Genomic DNA, 21,800 nt, shown 5'->3' with positions numbered 1-21,800 from the left:
CCCGGCGGCCGCAAGAGGGATTTTTTAGCGAAAACTGTCGATAGGGTGACTTTAGGCGTGAGTTGTGTTGAGCAAATCTGGTTACAACTGCCAACTTTTCTGGGTGTGAAACTACGATGACAGGAGTATAGTGCATGAAGGGAATGAGACAAGCCATTGTTCCTTTCGCCTGGTGTGCAGTGTTCGGTGCAGGGGTGACGTGGGGTGAAGGGGATTTGGAGATAGAGTGCGGGGCCGGGATTGGCGGCAGAGCTAAGATAACTTATTCTTCTCGGGGCGGGATGAAAGCCAGTCGCTATCCCTTTCGTGCCTGGAAATTTGTTCGCGAGTATAGAGCTGCTCGACCAGGTTTCAAATTTCAGCCTATGCTCTTGTACTACCTTCATTATTTCAAGGATGAAATGTGAATATTTCGAACAGTTGCCTTCTTGTGCCTTATAGACGAATGGGGTGTCGCGTTTCAGTTTAATTTTTTTTTTCGGAGATAAAGACAAGTTAATAATTATGACAGTAAGGGCTGACAACGCCTACGTTCCCTAGCACATAGTACAACAGTGCATGAGTGACAGTATTACGGCAATGAATTATAAAGAAGTGCAGACATTGAATTATATATACAAAACAGGCTGAAAATACTGCACAAAGTACAGGAAACGCAATCAGGCTTGACAAAAGCAGAAAGACATGAACTAAAATTTATTTTAGGACCAACCTTAAGACTTCAGAATTGCTTTGGCGAATGTTGTGCCGGATAAAAAGCAAATTCTATTATGGTTAAACGCGAAGACGAATTTTTCGATTATAGGGGCAACTAGAATTTGGTAAATTAGGTTGTGTATATTGTTACGGGTGAAAACAGCAGCAGCAATAGCCCGTTATGTTGTTGTTGCTGCTGTTGCTCAAATAACATATGAAACAGCCCGTTAGGTACCCTGCGATTACCAGCGCGCATTACGGTCTTTTCCTCTTTCAACGAGGGGTCATACTTCGACAAGTGGCATTACCCCGTCCGCAAAAGAATAATCGTCCCGATTCCAAAATGAAGGGAAAAAAGGTCACGAAGGAACAAACAATGTACAAGGCAGCAAAAGAGCGGCACGCACGAACACTGCACTTCACTCGAGTGATAAGGTTTCAATGGGCGGACATGCACGATATCAGACTGAGGAACACGACGGCACGAGCGGGCAGTTTTTTCATGAAGACTTCGTAACACACGGCACTAGCATGACGAAGGACTATATAGGGGTCAGAAAGACAACATAAGAATTTTTCGGAGTGACATCTTTGCAAGAGGGGGGGGGCTATACTCAGACCTAGTCACCTCGATAATATTCGACGTCCCGGTGACGGAGGTTGTATTTTTGGGCATCACCACTTTGTTGCTCACGAATGAGAAGCCTGCGAGTGCAGTCGGCGGGCTTTCTCGGCAAGCTTGGCAAATTCTTCGCCGTAGGAGATGGAAGTGGGCGTACCATCCGCGAGGAGCACCGTATCTAACGTTGTAGTCCCTTCCCATCCACGAATAAGGTTGAAAGGCGTGTAGCCGGTTGTTCCTTTAACTTAGCAGAACAATGGGAAGGTCTGCTGACCAGCAGCGACCTCACGGCCCAAAGGGCACTGGTGCGGCACGCCTGCGGAGCAGCAAGACTCAGCGGTGCCCTGGAATAGGGGCGCCAACCTTGTGAAGAGGCCGAAGATATGAAGACATCGGCCCGCCGCTAAAATCAGAAATTTTTAGAGCAATAAATGTTTTTTTTCTTTCTCTCTCCTTTAACTGCGGTGTTATATGCAAACGTGGCGTACGGCAAAACAGCATGCCAGTTCTTGTGGTCGACGTACAGGGTCGTCCACTTCTAGCTAGAACACGGTCACTGCTTTTAAAACAAAATTGTATCTGAAGCAGGCAGATATCGATGCAAAGCGATGCAAGCACACAGAGGCACGGATGCGCTGCTTCACATGGCCAGCCACTTTAGATTACTGCGTGGCCGGGTCGGATGCAATGACACCTTGAAAGCAGTGACCGTGTTATAGCTAGAAGTGGACGAGGCTGTACATGGAGATCATATTCGCCAATGTTTAGGAGATGGCTGTTGTTAAAAATTTCACAGATGCTGGTTCACTCACTAAGGGTGTGGATGTCTTCGAAATAAGTACTTGCACTGTGTATAGGCAGTGTGTGGTGCTCCGAACTAACGTTTGTAAAAGGAGGTGAGTAGTTCCAGTGCGAAGCGTTACAATGTCACGAGCTACACAGATATACCTTCCAAGGAGCAAGGACACGCTTCCACGTCTCCCCGATTGCTTAACGATTGATTACGCTGTTCTGGCTACCTCAAACTCGGCGAGCTACAAAGTAACAATCAAATCCTTGGCAACTAAGAGCCTCACAAATATACCAAACATGATTGTTCGGGCGAATCTGGATGCATGTCTCGAAACGAAAGGCTTTCGCGGCTTTACGTCCAGAAAGAAATCCAACACCATTGCTGTGTGGCTCCCGACTTTGGCTGCTGTAGAACGTCTGCAAACGTTACGGTGTATTACAGTTACCAGTGAGATATCGGTGCCAGTACAGGTGTACTTGGTTGAGGTTTTTAGACGTACAATGTTGCATTGTCTATAATGTTGACATTAAGGAGGACCGGGCCGCCCTTCAGCCTGAATTATACTGTCCCAAACACCGAGTGATTCAGGCACGTTGCATGAGAAAGGGGCGCTTTTGCATGGTCACCCTGCAAGGCCCACCGACGCTACTAGCCTGCTTGTACTATTACGGTTGCATTTTGCGGCTTCGCCTATACAAACCCAGTGCAGTCTACTGCTACAGTTGCCTCCGCCCTGACTACATGCGTATATCCTGCCCTTTCTCATCTCAATCAGAAGCAGCGTTCAGGGGCGCACGAGCCTACCGATGTGGTCTCTGCAAGGCTGACGACCATGATATAACCTCTCCAACGTGCCCAACAAAACAGAAGGCAACACAAAATATTCGGCGTGCCTATTCTAAGCAATGGTCTCAGAATGTAAATACAGCACCTGTGCTTACTTGCAACCGGTTTGACGCTCTCCAATGGGATGATGACCAGTGGCCAGAATTTGGAGAGCTGCATGAAATCGCTGAACAGCAGACAAATAGCGACAAAATGCGTAAGGACCGCCGACGCCAGCAGCCCAAAAACAGCGTAGCATGCCGGAACCTCCCAACGACGACATTACAGAAGTGGATAACCAGATTGCACGCCTCTTGGCAGAGGTTGCTAAGCTTCGACAACATCGTGAACTGCTTGCACGCAGCTGAAGGATCAACACCGCAAATGGAAATGCTTAATCACCACCCGCTATGTCCCGCCCAGCTGCATCACTCAGTGCTATTCCCAGAGTGTCTTCTGCAATCTCAGATAATTTTACAGCATCCTTGCTCCGTTTCATGGTGACAGAGCTGTCCAACCTGACATCTGTTCTCTTGCAACGCTTGGACGCCTAACGAAGGATTGCTTCTACAAGCTTTTCTGGTGTGCTTCAATGGAACTGCAGAGGCATCTCCACTAAAGTGGGGGATCTCAAAACCCGCCTTCGTTTGCACAAGCTTAAGGTGCGGGCCCTGCTACTTCAGGAGACCAATGCCTTGCCAGCAATTCCAGGCTTTTGTGGTTACGCGTTCCCATCGAGGTCTGACCGTCGTGTGCACAAGGTGTATGCAGAGACACGTTTCCCTCACGTTTACATCTCTCTGGAAAACTGGGGCAACTCATACTGGAAGGTTGTTGCAGTTTTTGTTAAACTGCCAAAGGCGATTGTTGTGGTGGTGTCCTATTACGTCAGGCCAGCAGGTGGCTTTCCCTCACGTATTAATCTGGGCTGGCTGTTGAATGGGCGTAGGAAACACCCCAATTGCCCGATTCTATTCGGTGGAGATTTCAATGCTCCACACCAAGACTGGGGCCGTATCCTACTTCAAGCCCTCGGGGTAGGCGTGTGTGGGACGCCTTTGCTGATGCGTTATTTACTCTTCTGAACAATCCCGGCACAGCAACACGGACTGTTTGCAACAGCAGCACTGCCGCATATGCTCCTGGTCTGACGTGGTGGTCTGGCCTTGGCACTCCCCCGTGGTGTATTGAACCTGATTGCTGGGAGAGTGACCACCACCCAATCATCACTGGTGTTCATCCATCACGAGCCCGCCGGTTACGCTTTAAATGCACTGTGGCCAACTGGGATAGTTTACGCACTATTCTGAAAGACCTACCTGCGGAGTCGTCACCACTGCTTTTTCATCGCATAAAATGCGCGTTAGACAGGGCTACAACTAGCACATAGACAGATGTCGATTGCCCGGTTCCTGCCATTGGTCTACTCAACTTGTGGACTGTGAACCGACAAGCCGAGCTGGCAGCTTCACGAGACCCTACATCAGCTCAGGCACGCACAAGGGTGAACCATATTACAGCTAAATCTCGCAGGTATGAACGGGATCTAGCTCGACGGCAGTGGTATACTTGGTGTGAGCAGCTTAATGTCAATTCATTAAATGCATCTCTCTTGCGAACTTTCCAGGCAATGGAAAATGGTCGCCGCCGTCCCGACGCAGCGACTACAGCATGCTTCACAGCTAACTTGTCTCCGGAGGATTTTACCATAGGAGCGGCACGGAAGGTTTTTCCAAGGTATGATGTGTTGCCTCCCTTAACTGGCATCTATAACGCTGTAGGGATTCTAACACTCATAGGCAGACTTTAACAGCAGACGACACTGATTGTATTGCCAGTCCTTCCTCCATGCCTGAGTTGCTTACGGCAATAGATGAGGCCAAACGGAAGACATCACCCGGTCCGAATGTCATTCCATACGAAGTGTACAAGAGCCTGAGTAACGCTGTACTCCCTCAACTTCTGGACACCATTAACAAGGTATGGCTAGACGGCTCTGTACCCGAGACCTAGAAATCAGCCATTGTGATCCCATCTCCAAAACAAGGGAAGCCACAGACGGACCTCGGCAACTTTCGGCCCATTTTTTATAACAACAACACTGTGCAAGCTGACAGAAAAAAATGTTAGCCACACGATTGTGCTGATGACTGGAGCCCGCGGTTTCTACCACCCTGCACAAATTGGCTTCCTTCCATCCGTAGGCGCTGAAGATGGGCTGGCTGTTTTGGCCTTGCAAGTTCTGCCGTCAGCCTGCAGCCGCAATGTGCGTACCATAATCGCGACGGATGCCGAAAAGGCGTATGATAGCATTAGCCACGACGCCATTTTGAATTGTATTGATATATAAGCTTCATTTCCTTCTTAGGGTACGCAGTTTCGTAAATCCTTCCTTGAAAACAGAAGATTTGCGATGCGGCGTAATGGCGATTCCATCGGATCACTTGTCCCTGTTCGCGGTGTACCCCAGGGCTCGGTTCTGTCCCAACGCTGTTTAACATCGCCTTCATTCCTCTTGCATGGCGCTTACATAATGTCCCTGAGGTAAACTTTGGTGCTCTATGCTGATGATATTACGGTGTGGAGTACACACCATGACCTGCTTACTCAAGCGGCAGCCTTGCAATCAGCCTTAGATATTACTGCCAACTATGTTAAATCTGCCGGCGTAGAGCTTTCCACGAGCAAAACTATGTTCACGTCGGTCGCCAACAGCTGGGGTCGCCGTAAACTCGCGACAACGCCGACCCGTCTCCAAGTATCTGGAATCCCCCTTCACGAAAGTGAGACATTGAAAATTTTGGGGTTATCCATTCATCAGTCGGGAACGGGAACCGCCTAATGAGACGTATTGCTCCTAAATCCGGTGGCGGTCGCTCCCACGTCGCATGGCATTTGGTGAAAGTGGTTCTGCAGCCACGGCTCATTTATCAAGCACAGTTTCAGCTCTGACAAGAACTCAATGGGATCGTCTGAAGCAGTAAATAGAGAGGCCATGAGAATTCCATCACTTGTCTCCCCCGCATAACACCGGTTGTGGCGCTACAAGAGAACGCTCATCTCAACACATTAGCTGAACTGGTACAGCAACGCCGTGATGCTCGTAGCCTTAAGGCAACCCCTTTACACTCTCCGCGAGCACTCCAGGCCTATGCTACATCGCACACCATGTTGCCGCCGCCGTCGCCAGTTCTTCTTCCATGGAAATTTGTTCAGCTGAGCGAAAACAAACCTATTGACCTTCACAGACTAACGACATCTGATTGGGCATCATCTCTCTGTGAAAGTATCGCAGAGCAAGACACCAAGCTGCCCCAAGGCTCAATAATTGCATATCTAGATGCCAGCATTGACGGATGTGAAACGACGACTGCAATTCATTGCCCTTGCAAGCCGGCGCCTAATAGCGCATCCAGATATCAATTTGCAGAACCTCCTTCTTCTTTCTGTGCTGACCTGGTTGCCGTCCAAGACTCGCTTCGCACTCTCTCCGTCACAACCTTACTACCAGAGCCAAAATTGTCATCCGCACCGGCGCCCTGCAAGCAATACGTCTGCTCCGACGCGTCAGTCGCATTCGAGAAATATGCCTGATTATACATCGTATGGCGGCTCGCATTTCGCAAATCATTCGAATTGAGTCGGTCCCACGTGACTTACTCATTTCGCAAACCTCTGCAGATTCTGCAACCCGCCATGCGACTCTACCTTCATCATTACCACGCTTCCTCACTATGGATGATGCCACTCTGCTTCTCACAAGAAAGGAGCACCTCCGGCGCCGTGTGCGGTAACCCTCCCAAGCGGTCTTACCCGCGCTGAGGAGGTTGCGCTATGGAGGATCCGGGTCGGGGTTGCCCTCACACCTGCTGTGACACAAACATGGCCTCAATATCGATATTTATATCAAGGTCCAGGATGTCCTGTCTGCAAGTCACAAGATCATGAGGCAGATATTCACCACTTGTTGTGGGTTTGCCCGGCACTGAAGTCGACGAGAATGCGGCACCTGACGCGTCAGTGGGCCTTTCACCAAACAACTCATCTTCATACATTGCATGGTCGCAAGGGCCGTATCATCGCTCTCTCTTGAACTTTATTAGAACAGCCAACCCTTTTACTTTCATTTAATATCCCTTTAACGTTTTTACATATTCCAATATGCCCTGAGGCAATAAACAGCGTTCTTAAAAAATTCAAATAGATTTGCTGGAATAAAGATGGGATCAACCGATCGATTGATGTAACTGGCGCTGGTTTGTTGACCCGGCGACAAGTTGCAGGAAAAGACTGGACAACTATTTTCACGCTATCGGGACAATTTATTGCACAGATCGTACTAGTAAGTTACACTAGACCAGAGAGGTACTGGTGCCACGCTCGTCTCACAACACTCTGACCAATCAACATTTCGCGTCACCAAAGCTCACTCTGGCAGGGCCGCGAGTTTGGCAGTTGACCCTAGACCCACCTTTCGCGCCACAACACGCGTTTAAGTCACATTTCCAGCCTGCGGAGCCAGGTTTTAGTTAATCAAAATAGGACATTCACGAAGCCAGTCAGAACTACAGATTAAATTTCAAAATAACAAATAGAACGTCGGCACCAATGCGATGATTTCTCATCGCCAGGCACGCGTGCTTTTTATCATGTTACCTGCTCGTTCCCCTCGTAAGGATTATAATCAGATACTCTCTAAAATTAGAAGCGAGGAAAAAACAAAACAAACACAGCCCGCGCGTTCACCCACGATACAGAGGGTAGCACTCGGGCCCTGTCTCCGCTGTAACCTATGTGGGGGTCAAAAGAACTGTTCCGGCGGGTTCGCTTGTCTTCTACAGGCAATGTGGAAGCGAACCTTAACGCCAGCGCCATCTTCCCGCTTCCCGAAAACAATTCGGCGAACCCTTGGTGCCGCCGCTCACAGGGGTCCCGGACGGAACGACTCAGAGACGCACGAAGTGGTTTAGGGCGTCCGAGCCGCGCCATTGGGGCGCAGATAATTTATACCTAAGCCGGCACCCATGCCTATCGGTACCCTTTCTCTCCAACAAGCCCCGTTCGCGCGTATACTCCCGGTGTGCGATCTGTCAGCCGCCCTTCCAACGAAATGCAAATGAACCGCAGCGACCTTGGCGCGACTTCTCCAGAATGGGTCCAAGAAGCGAGCCGCGGTATGCGGCACAACGAGAACGTACGCGGAACGCATGCGTCTCGCTGTTAAGCGTTGTTTCGCAACGTCAATTGTTCCGCGCCGGCTCCGCTCCACGACCCAACAATACACCTCTCCAGTCTCCATCCGTCATGCCTCACCTATCCGTCAACCGTCATTCCTCGCCTGTCGACGAGACGACTACTAACGCCTGTACGCGTCTGCTCGGAAACGATAAAAAAGGAAAGAATAAAAGTAACAAATAGGGCAAGCCAGCTAGCATCTTCGGAGCGATCTCCTCCCGCGCAGCGGCCCGGTTTTTTAATTGGTTCTGTAAGATAATTTAGGCAAATATATTGCGTAGTTTCTATATACAGTTAGCCAAAAGACTAAGGTGTAGGTACTATTACCGGAACTAAGTGTTTACTTGCCGAAGTGACGCATAGGTTTCGCGGGTCGCCACATTGAAGGACTATGGAATAATTTTAAAGGTATCTTTCCGCTGTCGTTTCCAGGCCTCCATGCCTCACTCTGCGTCACTCTGTTGGAAGAAGTGACGGTCAGCGTACGAACTGAATGCCCTCGCACACAGAAATGAATCATTAGTGACTGAGAAGGGCTCAAAGTTTCGTAGTGTCTTGTTTCGACACATTTTAGGTGCAGGAGTGAAAGTAAAACAAGAGAGCACAAAATAACAGCCAGTTTATTTAAACCATTGTCTGTGCAAGTGAAAGCTCATGAGAATGAGACCACACATGAATGACTGTTGTTAAAAGGCGTTAAATGAATAAAACTTCCTTTCGTGACACCAAAAGGATTCTTCGCGATACTTGTCCTCTGCGCAAATTGGTGTGGCCCTTCCGCGAACTTTTTCTCATCTTTCCTTCAACGCACTGAGAAACATGTTTGCTAACCTTGAAGAAGAAGAAGTGTTGGGGAAAGAAGACAGAAGAAGAAGAAGATGAGACTAGCCCGCCTGCTCAGATCTACGCGAGCCCTTTTCCCGCAACTATTCGCCGCCTCTGCACTGCTAGCCCTGTCCCCGCTACTTGACGGGAACTACGAGGTCAGTATGGTGTCTGCACGCAAACGTGTTCGATGCAACGCACTCCTGGGGCGCTTTCAGATCCCACCATACTCTAGCACCATCGCAGGCATTCAACATCGAGGGCCTGGTTGCCTTGAAATCTCGAGAAGGCTCGCGTGCTGTACCTTAAGAGCAGCTTTAGCATTGAACGCTTTCCGAAGCGAAGGACTACGTATTATTTCCGAGAACCTGCACTTTCATCATCATTGCGCTGAAGAGGTACTTGCTTATCGACAGTTAATCAACTTCCAGTATAACTCTTATAGCAACGCCGCAGTGACCACCAGCCAAGTTGCTCTAGTCTCACGAGCAGCATTGCTATAACTGCTTGCACAAACAGTTGCTTTTATTTCAGAGATTGGCACATACCCGCATACTCCAATACTCTAGTCTGCATAAATGAACACTGCGTGAGCTCTTGCTATTTCTTGTTCTCTATTGAATTCGCAGCACAGGATGGTGTACGCAGTGAGCAGCGCGGCGCTGCTGTACGCATCGAAAGCTGTGCCTGTACAGTTCGTGGGACTGCCCGCCCTGGCCCTGATGTCTCCGATGGCAAAAACGGTGAGCTCCAACTCAGTGCGCGCCACTTTGTAGCTGCTCGAGACTTTGCAGCCGCTCGAGAAGACTACAGCAGTCCATCCTAATTTATATGGCAGGCTAGGCCTCTAGCCTAGCCATCGAAGATTAAAATTTGCACACTGTGGCGCTTGGGCCCCTCCGGCGCTGGTAGCGTACAACACCAGTGATTGGGCTCGCCCTATAGCCCTATACTTTCTGACCACACCACGCCAGATGTACAGGTGCTCAAAGAATAATTCGGAGCGCCACGAAGGTGGCCAGGCACCGGCGAAGCGCGCCTGCGGAAGGTTAGAGCCACGTCTTGCGCATGCGCTGGTTTCCTATCGATGAAGCAGTTCCCTAGTGAACCTAGATTAGCGCTCCCTGCTCCTAAATGCTAGCGCTCGGGGCCTTATAGTGGAATGATAAGAGGGCTAGGCGGTGCAGAGATGCTGCTGTAGCGCGCTCGCCACGGTGATATTTAATCGCAGGTCGATTGTTTTTGGCGTGTTGGGACCCGTGTCTGAATCCAATCAGTGATACAGCCAAGCTTTCCGTCATTCTGTGGGAGCTCTGCGGATAGGTTACAATCGGACTGCTGGCCACATCATTAGTTAGCTGGGCGTGCGAAATCTTATTTCTAGCGATTTGAGAAACTTTTCGAGCTTCACTTTATATCCTGACTAAAAGAAACATCTTGAATGAGGCATGATGGATCCGTTAGCTAGCGGAAATAAAATTCATTTATTCATCAATTTAGGTGGGGTATTTCTTAGTTCCTCCTTCACACATACAGGACGTAATTTCATGCGCTATATAAGCTTTTACTCAAAGCTCAAGAGTAGCATTGAGGCTCGCAGATATTTATGCATTGATTATTTGCAGTATCTATATCGCTTCGCTGTTCTCCTTGCTGGTTGGTTGGTTTGTGGGGTTTAACGTCCCAAAGCGACTCAGACTATGAGAGACGCCGTAATGGAGGCCTCCGGAAATTTCGACCACCTGGGGTTCTTTAACGTGCACTGACATCGCACAGCACACGGACGTCTTGCTTTTCGCCTCCATCGGAAAGCGACCGCCGAGGCCGGGATTCGATCCCGCATCCTTGAGAACAGTAGTCGAGCGCCGTAACCACTGCGTCACCCCGGCGGGGCGCTGTTTTCCTTGTGCGAGCTTCTTAGATTTCATCGCACGTCTTGTTCGTATGAGGAGACAACAAAAACTTGAAGATGGGTTAGATGGTGCATTGCAACTTGAAGAAAGATATAGCGGACAGGGAATGCACGCACAATCGAGAAAGAACGACACAGAACAGCGCGTGTCCTGTTCCGTTTTTTTTCTCGACTGTGTGTATTCCTTTGCGCTATTATCTTCCTTCATGAGCAGACAATGTTAATTAAAAGTAGGAACTGCGAGTTAAATGCGGAAAAATACTATAGTAAGCACTATGCAGATTCCTAACAGAAATCACGCTATGGTTATTTTTCCCATTAACAAAAAAAAGGACAGAATCTAACAAACACCAAAAAGCCATTGTTGGCATTAGCTAAGATGGCTTCCAGTAGCCCGTGAATGCCCATATCGGCGCGGATGGGCGCTTTTAACCGGCGCGGAAGGGACTCGTAGAGCGCGTCTATAAAGTCCTTTTTGTCACCAAGGCGCTTCCACTCTCCGGCTATGGCCTGCCATAGCTCGTCGGCATTGACCGCTCCAAGATTCATGTGGGCCATGCTGTCCTTCATCGCGCCCCACACATTTTCTATCACATTAATGTCTGTGCCTTTCGGAGGCCACTGAAGTAGGCCACAGCACGTCCTTCGAGGAGGTCTTGCACCATTTTGGCGGTATGCACAGGGCTAAGGTCATGCTGAAAGTAAGAACAGCCGTCTAAATTGTCCATCCAACGCGTATGCTAGCATGTGAGCATCCAGAACTTCACAGTAGGTTTCAGCTGTGAACGATGGTGGCAGCCGAATTAGGGGGCCGAACCCCTCTTGGCTGATGGCTCCCCAAACATTCACTGTGTATCGACCGCTACTGTGGATTGCAGAAACGTAGCCAGGCTCGTACCTACATTGAGGCAGAGAGTGAGAAATTAAGATTTGGAGATTATTAACGTGTTTTGCTCATGAACAGATTGTCCTAAGCGAGTGCCTAAAGAATGCAAATGCCTGCAGCTGTATGGCCTCCAAACGCGGCGCCGTTGGTCTCATCTAGAAGAGAAGGTGAACTCATCGCAGAAGATGACCACATTCCAGTCTTCTACCGTCATGTACTCATATATTCTGGCGAAGTGAAGGTGCTGACGTTTTTGCCGCGCCGTGAGATGTGGTTTTGAGCTGCCACAAATCCGTGAAAACCGGCATCTCTCATGCGCCTTCTGATTGTCTCCTCAGTCACATTCAAGTTAAGAGCCTCCTTAATTTTGCATTTTTGGAAAACGCAGCGCAAAGAAGAAAAGGTCAAAATAAGTAATACACACACCCGACCACTTACAACTGATGTTTTTATTGGAAATGATAACGGAATATATAGTGAGCAAAACAAAAAAATAATTGATAGACATGAAATAAAGGAGGTGAATTGACAAAAATTGTGGAAAAAGCAAGACTGGAAAGATACACAAAACACGTGAAAAACCTACTTGACAACTGATTCAAGGTAAGTAATCTCTAATTTTGTTAATGTAATGGATGCTTCCCTAACACACTTATCTTCTCTTGTTGTGATATGATGTGCCTCTATAATTTCTCTTGTGCGTTGATTGCGCGTTGTTCCAAGCACGACAGTTTTATAAAAAATGGGGTGGCATTTACATTTCGAGCAATGTTTAGGCAAATTGTCTTGTGCTGTTGGGGTTAAAGAATTCCTCTTTGCTTGGCACAACGCGCAATAAACGCACAAGAGAAATTATAGAAGCATATCATTTCACGAAAGGAGGGGATAAGTGTGTTAGCGAAGCATCCATTAACTCAGCGAAAGTAGACATTACTTATTTTGAATCAGTTGTCAAGTAGTTTTTTCACGTGTTTTGTGTATCTTTCCAGACTTGCTTTTTCCACAATTTTTGTCAATTCACCTCCTATTTTTCATGTCTTTGATAATTATTTTGTTTTGCACACTATATATTCTGTTAGCATTTCCAACAAAAAATCAGTTGTTAGTAAGTGCTCATGTGTGTGTATCCCTTATTTTGTCCTTTTCTTCTTTGCGCTACTTTTCCTAAAATGCAAACGCACCAACTCGCCCAATTCAGCATTCTTGTGCACCTTAATTTCACGGGCGCTTTGGAAAGGATCAGCGACAGCTGCAGCAACGATGAGAAGGTCGAACTCTTCTGACGTGCACCGGCCTCGTCCAGTTCGAGCCGCTCTCCAAGTCGGCGATCTTCGTCCCTATATTCCTGAATAATTCTTGTTCACGGCACTTATATAGACTTCTCTGTAAGGTGCCATAGTTCATGCTGAGGTATACCTTGCATTGAGAGCTTAATTATTGTGCGCTGCACATCGATGGGCACCCTTTTAGGCATTCTGTCTCGACCAGAAATGAACAGCTTTCCGTTACAGTTCTGTGGTTTTATCTCTTCATACTTTGTTATCAATCGGGCCTTCGATGCACTCATTGCAGCATGAGGGAACAACGCCGGGCGTTACCAACGCTAGTCACCATCACGTACTAGAGTAATGTATGGACTAATCGTTTCGCATGACACGTGCAAAATGGTAAGGAATCATGAGTCTACAGTTTTAGCCTCAAGCACGACGTTGGAATCCAGCGCTAGGTCATTGTGTTGTGAAAGTTGGGGAGGCGATGAAGGAAGAGAGCCTCAGACCGCTAGCACGACTGCCCGATCCTTCACATTTTATGCCTACTGTAACATCCTCGAAGCCAACTATTATGACAAGATTGGAGGGGACAAAAGATGGGTGCTTTTTATTTAAGCTCGACTGTTGCCCTGTACACAAGGCGAGGGGTGCGCATTAGCTTCGGCTAGAACGTGCTGTCCACCTTCCTAAGCGGCCTCCGAAAGATGCGAATCTAATACAGTTGAAAATGGTATGAGCATCTGTCTAGCATGCGGGAGCTGTAGCGTTCGATACCCAGTGCCTCCGGGAACCCGCCGGTGATCAAATAGATTGAAGCTTTTCCTTGGTCCTAAGTGGGATGCAACGCGTGGAAAATTGGTGTTTGGCCCACTTCGAGTGAACGAAATACCTTGTGCAATAAAGCTCTTTGGCCGCATATGCCCGTGTGTCATAATAATTATACACAATCGGTAGAAGTGAAAATGGTTGGTGTCCAGTGAGGAATCGTCGGGTTACATCAGGAAGCAGTCTGGAGAAACTGCGGCGGGTGGTTGCCGGGGGTGGAAGTGCTTTGATTACTCCGAGGACATCTTAAAAGCCCTCACTGAATTCCTCGCGCCATGGTTAGAAGCTGCGGTTCGGCTGGAAAGCGTGCATATGTGTAATTTATGGTCGTTGTGGCAGATGCCCAACACATGAGGGAGCGCGAAGTTGAGTTCCTGATCGTTTATTCGTTCTCCGAATGCAAACCGAGACTACTTCCTGTTCCAAGCTATCTTTAGCCAAGGGTTTAAAAAATGAAACAATTGAGGTGGGCCAGAGAAGTAATCTGTGTACAGCTGCCAGCCATGCATCTGGCGCACCACAGGCAATTTTGTTTTTGCAATTAACTAATCAGTAATTAAGATAATTTTTCTAGTTTCTTGACCATTGCCTTCACACAATAAATTTGATTTGCAAAGTTGAAGAGAATCTTCTGAAACCCCCATTCCATTTATTTCCGATACAGAAAACCTTACGTGTATTGTTTTTACAAGATCTAAAGAAGGCCAGCGAAATGAAAAAAAAAAATCACTTGACTGGCGCATTTGTGCCTCTCGATTTTGGTGCTATCAATGTTGGTCTGAGTCACGCAGCAAGAAACCATTTAGGAGTTCAAACTCCCGTCGCCGCGAGCGACCAGATTAGGTCTCAATTGTAGCGCCGACGGCACGTAGCATGACGCGGCCTTATGCAGTGGCGGCGGCATGCGGCTCGTCGTAGAAGCCGCAACGACAAAAAAGAAACCTGGACTGATTGCGTGGCAACCGAAACGGCGGGAATTTCTTTCCACGCCGACAGGCGCCGCCAACATCATAGTGGCGCCGCGGGCTTGTGACCTTTTCTGGTCGCCGCAAGCAGCGTAGTTTGCACTCCTAAAGGTGCAAATTAACTGCGGCCGTGACTCGACAGCCCAGTCCCAGCAGTTGACTGATATGCTGGCTAAGGTTGCAGCAGGCGCGGTGAGCTCGTTGCGACTTACATTGTCACGTGCGCCAACTGCGTGAAACGGACAAAGAACCACCGCAGACATATCGGCCTGCCGCTCAACAGGGTCGTGGAGCCAAGGCCGCGGCTGATTTCGTTCACTGAAAGCCAGGTTGTGAGCATCACAATCGTGGCGCACGAATTTGCCAGTCACGTGATATTTTTGTATTCCGCGGGCTGAAATTAGGGTTTGGAAAAACAATACACGTCAGGATTTCTTTGTCGGAAATAGATAGAATGCGGGTTTTAGAAAATGCTCTCCTACTCTGCAAATCACATTGTTGTCTAAAGGCAATAGTTAATAGATTAGAAAAATATCTTAATTGCTAATTAGCTAATTGCAAAACGAGATATTGGCTGTGGTGCGCAAAGCGGCTGCCACCTTTATACAGGTTGTTTCTCTGACCTATCTAAAATGTTTAATTTTTTAACCTTTGGCTAAAATTAGCTTTGCCACCCTGTATATCTCAAATATGCCCTAAACACGTTTTGCTTTTCTTGCATTTACCCGTAGGACCTCACTACACGACTAATAAGAGCTGCCAGCGTGAAGTTCATGCTCATGACCTATGGGCATAGACATACGGCACTTACTCATTATTCTAAAAGCATTTTATTCTCGCTCGTTAACAGAATGGTGACTCATTCACGATAGAAAATAATAATAAATAATAGAATAATTGGTTCCCAGGAAGGGAAAGGCGCAGTATCTTTCACACTTGGTATGTGGACACCAGAACCGCGCCGTAAGGGAAGGGAGGAAGGTGAGAGTTAAAGTGGAAAGAGAGAAAGAGGAGCCATAGTGGAGGGCTACGGAGTAATTTCGACCACCTGGGGATCTTTAACGTGCGCTGACATCGCACAGCACACGGACGCCTCTTCGTTTCGCTCCATCGAAACGCAGCCGCCGAGGTCGGGTTCGAACCCGGGAATTCAGGACAGTAGTCGGGCGTCTTACCACTGTGCCACCCCGGCGGGGCCGATAGAAAATGCAAAGCACAGAATTACGCAAGAAGCGAATGGCTTCTTACGCCCGGCTAACGAGTTAAAAAATGCCAAACTATACTTTCATATGTGCCTATGCTAGCCAATGAAAAAAAGTGAATGTCTCGCGAAACGAATGCAAATACAGATGTCAACACACCGCGAACAAGCCGCACGTGACATATATTACGGTGGACAGCGCGTAAACACACAGGGCGTCACACACACCGACCCGCCCGCCTCTTGTCAGCATTAACAGGTGTCTAGCACTAGCATTCTGCAGCAAGGCAGCGCTAATCTTAAAAGACTGGTTGCAAGACATATATTCCCCATTTTGTAAAAAATAGCCCTGGGTAGAGTTTTACTTAACTTTGCTAGCTTAGCATCAGCGTCTTGGTCAGCAATTGTCAAAAAGCGATTCGATGCTTACTTTTATACTCGGTGCAAACTCCGTCGCCAGAATGAAAGCCGCCGAGTTCGATCTTGTACATCTTGCATCTTATGTGGAACCACGCGGCTCCTCTATATGCGTTAACAGTCAGCGATACACAATTTTCGGGTTTTATCAAATTTATTTATTTATACATACTGCAGCCTCGATGAGGCTATGGCAGCAGTGGGCAAACAAAGCAAACTGTACCAAGCAAATACAAACACGTTTGAATGTCTCAGTGCGGGAAATGAAAGGGATGAGATTTAGGCTATGGGAACTTCTAGTTATGGAAGGCTTGCTAATGTTCAAATAATTATTTAGTGATGGAAGGCGCTGAGAGTGAACAAGTATGTGCAAAAACTTCAAACATTCTATTTGACGGCGAGATGATAGGGCTGTGATACCTAAATCTGTATTATGGGAAGAAGGGGAAAAATCGCGGCCGTAGTTGTGAAAGATGAAGCGTACTGATTTCTTTTGAACTGATTCTAATTTTTTGATATCGGATTTCTTATAAGGGTTCCATACGATACAGGCATAATCAAGAATGGGGCGGATAAGTGTTTTATATGTGAGCAGTTTGGTATCCTTTGGGGCTTTACGCAGTGTACGATGGAGGTATCCGAGACGTTTAAAAGCTTTGTTACATATGATGTCAATGTGTTTAGACCATGAGATGTCATGAGAGAAATGAAGGCCGAGGTATTTATATTCGTTGACTCGTTCGAAATCCTGACCGTGAAAACTGTAGGTGAAATGTGAAGGAGATAGGCGTCTAGAAAAGGACATGGAAACAGTTTTAGAGAAATTAATATTCATTTGCCATTCCTTGCACCATTTACAAAAATTAGAAAATGAGTCGTTAAGTATTTCATGGTCAAGTGGTGTATTAATCTCGTGATATAAGACGCAGTCATCAGCGCAAAGACGAATTTTTACAGATACACAGCATGACAGGTCGTTAATATATTATAAGAAAAGAAGCGGGCCTAAAACGGAACCTTGTGGAACGCCGGATGAAACACTAACAGGAGTGGAAATAGATGAATTAAAGTATACAGAATGCGAACGCTGATTTAAGAAACTGGATATCCAACCAACCAGGGAAGGGTTTTTTAGAACAGAGTAAAGTTTGTGTAGGCGTTTAGGGTGTGGGACAGTGTCCAAAGCTTTGGATAAATCAACAAAAATGCTGTCGACCTGTCTACCTAGATCTAATGACTGAGAAATGTCGTGCGCAAATTCAATTAGTTGGGTAGTGGTGCTCAGGCCTTGACGGAAACTATGCTGGTAAATGTTTAGGATGTTGTGGGTTTCAAGAAATTCAATGATATGTTTGAAAATAACATGTTCGAGTAACTTGCATGAATGGGCTGTTAAGGAGATAGGTCTGTAGTTCGGCAGTAGTTGAGTACTACCGGATTTGAACAATGGAATGACCTTGGCAAGCTTCCAGGAGTGGGGAACAGTGCTGGTGGATAATGATTTACCGAAGATTGTGGTAAGATATCGGCTTGTCCAAAGTGAGTAGCGCACAAGGAAGGAGTTAGGTATGTCATCTGGGCCACAGCTATTTTTAGTATCTAATTGGAGGATCATATTGAGAACACCTGTACCAGAGACGACGACATCTTCGATGGGAGGGTAAGAGTCACAGCTAAAAGAAGGAACGATAGAGTTATCCAGTGTGAATACATAATGAAAATAGAAATTGAAAGCACAAGCAATTGTCAGTGAATCTGAAACAGGAACGCCGTTAACTATAAAACTGTTGCAAGTACTGTTACTGGGTAGTATCGATTTCCATAATTTTCGAGGGTTCGTTTTCATTAAATTTGGCAATGTAACGGAATAGTAAAAATCCTTGGCAGACTTTAACCTGACGCGTAGCTCCTCCTTGGCATCATTGAACTCTGCGATTTTGACAGGATTTCTTTTCGACTTACGCAATCTTGCAACACGACGCGATAAATGCAGTAGGTTTCTTGTTATCCATGGCAAATCTCTATTTTTCTTTTTTTGTTTTCAGCAGAACGAAGTGATTAATACATGTTTTAACAATATGTTCAAAAAACCCCACAACAGCATCAACATCACTGGTCAGAGATAATTCTTCAAACATTTCAAAGGATTCACTTAATGTGTCAATTATAGCAACATCATTGGCCTGGTTGAAGTCACGAAAACTGCTGTACTCGAACCGGGCTCTGGGAACAGTGCAGCTGATTGAGAATAATACAGCCTCATGGTCCGATATGCCGTCAGTAACACAGCACTGGAAACCATTCTCGAATAGATCAGAGCTGAGAAAAACTAGATCTAGGACTGCCGCTTGCCTGGTGTTCGCATGAACAATTTGTTTGAGGCCAAGTGATAAGGAAAGGTGTAACAATGTTCTTGACAAAGAGTAATCATGGCCGCTATTGCTAAGAGAAGGCCAGTGAATACCTGGTACATTAAAATCTCCCATAAGTATTATATTTGTCGGATTCAAATCATGCAAAAGTTTACTTAACAGAAATAATTGATTATCATCAGAGCCAGGAGGCCGATAAAACACTCCAATTAATGTGAATGTGTTTTCCAAATAAACGTTACACAAAAGCAATTCAATTTCACATGGAGATTCAAGGACAGAAAACTTCAAATGTGACTGTATATAGAGGGCGACACCACCGCCTCTACTATTCGGTCTGTAAGCTCTCAGCAACGTGAATCCACTTAACGCAACTTCAGAGTCGTATATGCTACCATGAGACCAAGTTTCGGTAACACCAATAATGTGAGGGGAATGAGCAGTTACCAAGGAGTTAAGGTTGGTAAATTTATTAGGCAGGCTTCTAGCGTTTAAATTTAACACACGGAGGTTATTGCTGTGATGAGGTAGTGAAGGCGAAGTGGCTACTGCATTAGTTGCATTACTTAGTGACGCATTACGGGATGCTTTTTCCAGTGAATTAGAAGAACTGTTCCAGTTATACCGGACTTTATCAATAAATACATGATCAAACCGTATTCGGACCGTGCAGCCATTGCTTCTGAAACTTTCAGTCGCTTCCCAAAGCTTTTTCCGGATATTGCGGACACGTATTGAAAAATCCTCCGATATACGGTAATCGGATTCCTTAAGCTTGTGGCCATTTTTTAACACTGAAGCATTCTCCCGAAAGTTCAGAAGCTTCATGATCACGGGACGGGGACGGTCATGTGAAGGCCTCCCAAGATGATGGCACCTCTCTATTTGAGGGCAGCTCATATTGAGTTCTTCCTCAAACCATTTTGCGATGTCAGAGGAGAGACGTTCATTATTTTCATCAGAGGATTCGGGCAGACCATGCAATATTAAGTTGTTCCTGCATGCACGATTTTCCAACTCATGGTTTTTATTTGAAAGACTGTGAAGTTGGGAACTTAGACGTGCAACTTCACTGTTGAGACTGCCACTGTCGGCGGCGGGCTTTTGTAACGAGGACTGCAGAGCAGCCACGCGAGACTCAATTGTCTCAAAACGTGCATTAATAGATGCATGAAAAGATTTAATTTCAGCAATATCCTGAGCTAATTTTCGCTGTCCGTTCAAAAGCTCAGCAAACATATCGGACACCGACGGTTGACGGGTGGCGGCTTCCGAATTTGAAGGGCTCACATTACTTTGAGAGCGAGTAACCATCACTGATGGCGCAGGACCAGGATTACTTTCAACATCCCCACTCCTCAGAAGTCTACTAATACAAGCCGCAATTTGCGAGTACAGCGAAACATAAGGAAAACACTTGCGAGAGTGGTGCGGGCAAGGAAACAGCAGTAGAAATCGATCATCAGAGCGAATACAAGGGGCATTCTGAAGATAACATACCTGCGTAAGAAACAGGCAGCGAGTAAGCATGGTGCTCGCACTGCTGGCACCTCGCCCACTGATGAAGGAACGGTCCAGCACGCAATTTATGGGCAGGTCCTTGAACGTCCCGTGACTGGGCTTGATGAGGTATGGATGACGTAGAGTGACGGTCACTTTGCACGGATTGCATACACGTGTGGTGACAGGCAGATCAAGACTATGATCCGTAAGAGAGATAGGACAGTTCGTATAGTGGCCAGCTGATTCATCCAAGAACATCCGCGGTGGCGGCGAGTGCACATGAGTTGTGACGTCAGGAGCCATGAACGAAGCATAGTCGAAGTGGCAACAAACGAGGAAGGCAATCTGCGTAAGAAACAGGCAGCGAGTAAGCATGGTGCTTGCACTGCTGCCACCTCGCCCACTGATGAAGGAACGGTCCAGCACGCAATTTATAGGCAGGTCCTTGAACGTCCCGTGACTGGGCTTGATGAGGTATGGATGACGAAGAGTGACGGTCACTTTGCACGGATTGCATACACGTGTGGTGACAGGCAGATCAAGACTATGATCCGTAAGAGAGATAGGACAGTTCGTATAGTGGCCAGCTGATTCATCCAAGAACATCCGCGATGGCGGCGAGTGCACATGAGTTGTGACGTCAGAAGCCATGAACGAAGCATAGTCGAAGTGGCAACAAACGAGGAAGGCAATCTGCGTAAGAAACAGGCAGCGAGTAAGCATGGTGCTTGCACTGCTGCCACCTCACCCACTGATGAAGGAACGGTCCAGCACGCAATTTATAGGCAGGTTCTTGAACGTCCCGTGACTGGGCTTGATGAGGTATGGATGACGTAGAGTGACGGTCACTTTGCACGGATTGCATACACGTGTGGTGACAGGCAGATCAAGACTATGATCCGTAAGAGAGATAGGACAGTTCGCATAGTGGCCAGCTGATTTATCCAAGAACATCGGCGATGGCGGCAAGTGCACATGAGTTGTGACGTCAGGAGCCATGAACGAAGCATAGTCGAAGTGGCAACAAACGAGGAAGGCAATCTGCGTAAGAAACAGGCAGCGAGTAAGCATGGTGCTCGCACTGCTGCCACCTCTCCCACTCTTACGAGGTAAGATTATTTGATGAGTAGGTAAGATTATTTGCTTTATCGTATATCGTCGCTTGAGTAGCAGGAGCTTATATGCTTCAGCAACAGTGATTCAATAGGGCAGAGCAATGCAGGCCAACTTCAGCTTTGAATTTGGCCTGACATAGAAACTGCGTAACGTAGTAGTTATAATCAGAAGAAAAAAAAAAAGCACATGAACACTGCCTTGTGAGTATCGCACGTTATAAAGCTACATTGATAGAGTTAACACTGAACATTCTGTGAAGCATCATTTTTGAAAGAGGTGGCTGAAAGACACGTCTACAATGTTGTAGCAATTGTGCTATTGTTGCGGGCGTCTCCG

At 47.0% G+C, this 21,800-nt stretch overlaps 2 protein-coding genes across 3 annotated transcripts in view; one reads left to right on the top strand and one right to left on the bottom strand.

The window, feature by feature from the left end:
- Positions 1-8,354: 8,354 nt before the first annotated feature.
- The window catches only part of LOC146177471 (uncharacterized), a 70,835-nt gene continuing 57,389 nt past the window's right edge, over positions 8,355-21,800 (top strand). For both annotated transcript variants that reach the window (XM_084580460.1, XM_084580459.1), the window contains exons 1-2: positions 8,355-9,154; positions 9,626-9,739. In XM_084580460.1, coding sequence (XP_084436586.1) covers positions 9,050-9,154; positions 9,626-9,739 — 219 coding nt within the window. In that variant the 5' untranslated portion in view covers positions 8,355-9,049. The remainder of the gene's footprint in view (positions 9,155-9,625; positions 9,740-21,800) is intronic.
- On the bottom strand, positions 13,470-20,723 carry LOC146177472 (uncharacterized). Its single transcript, XM_084580752.1, has 2 exons — positions 19,412-20,723; positions 13,470-13,564 (listed from the first exon to the last, which is right to left on the bottom strand). The coding sequence occupies exons 1-2, from the start codon at positions 20,721-20,723 to the stop codon at positions 13,470-13,472; spliced, it is 1,407 nt and encodes a 468-aa protein (XP_084436878.1).

This window comes from Amblyomma maculatum, chromosome 10 (assembly GCF_055883805.1).
Source record: "Amblyomma maculatum isolate TAMU_Amacu chromosome 10, ASM5588380v1, whole genome shotgun sequence".
Taxonomy (NCBI): Eukaryota; Metazoa; Arthropoda; class Arachnida; order Ixodida; family Ixodidae; genus Amblyomma; species Amblyomma maculatum.
This window is presented reverse-complemented; position numbering and strand designations above follow the sequence as displayed.

Excerpts from the sequence above, each read along its gene's own strand:
- LOC146177472 (XM_084580752.1), bottom strand. The coding sequence starts at position 20,723 with ATGCTTACTCGCTGCCTGTTTCTTACGCAGATTGCCTTCCTCGTTTGT. Across the intron at positions 13,565-19,411 it reads ATCCCGTAATGCGTCACTAA|GCTCTCTTCCTTCATCGCCT; the intron begins GTAATGCAACTA and ends TAGCGGTCTGAG.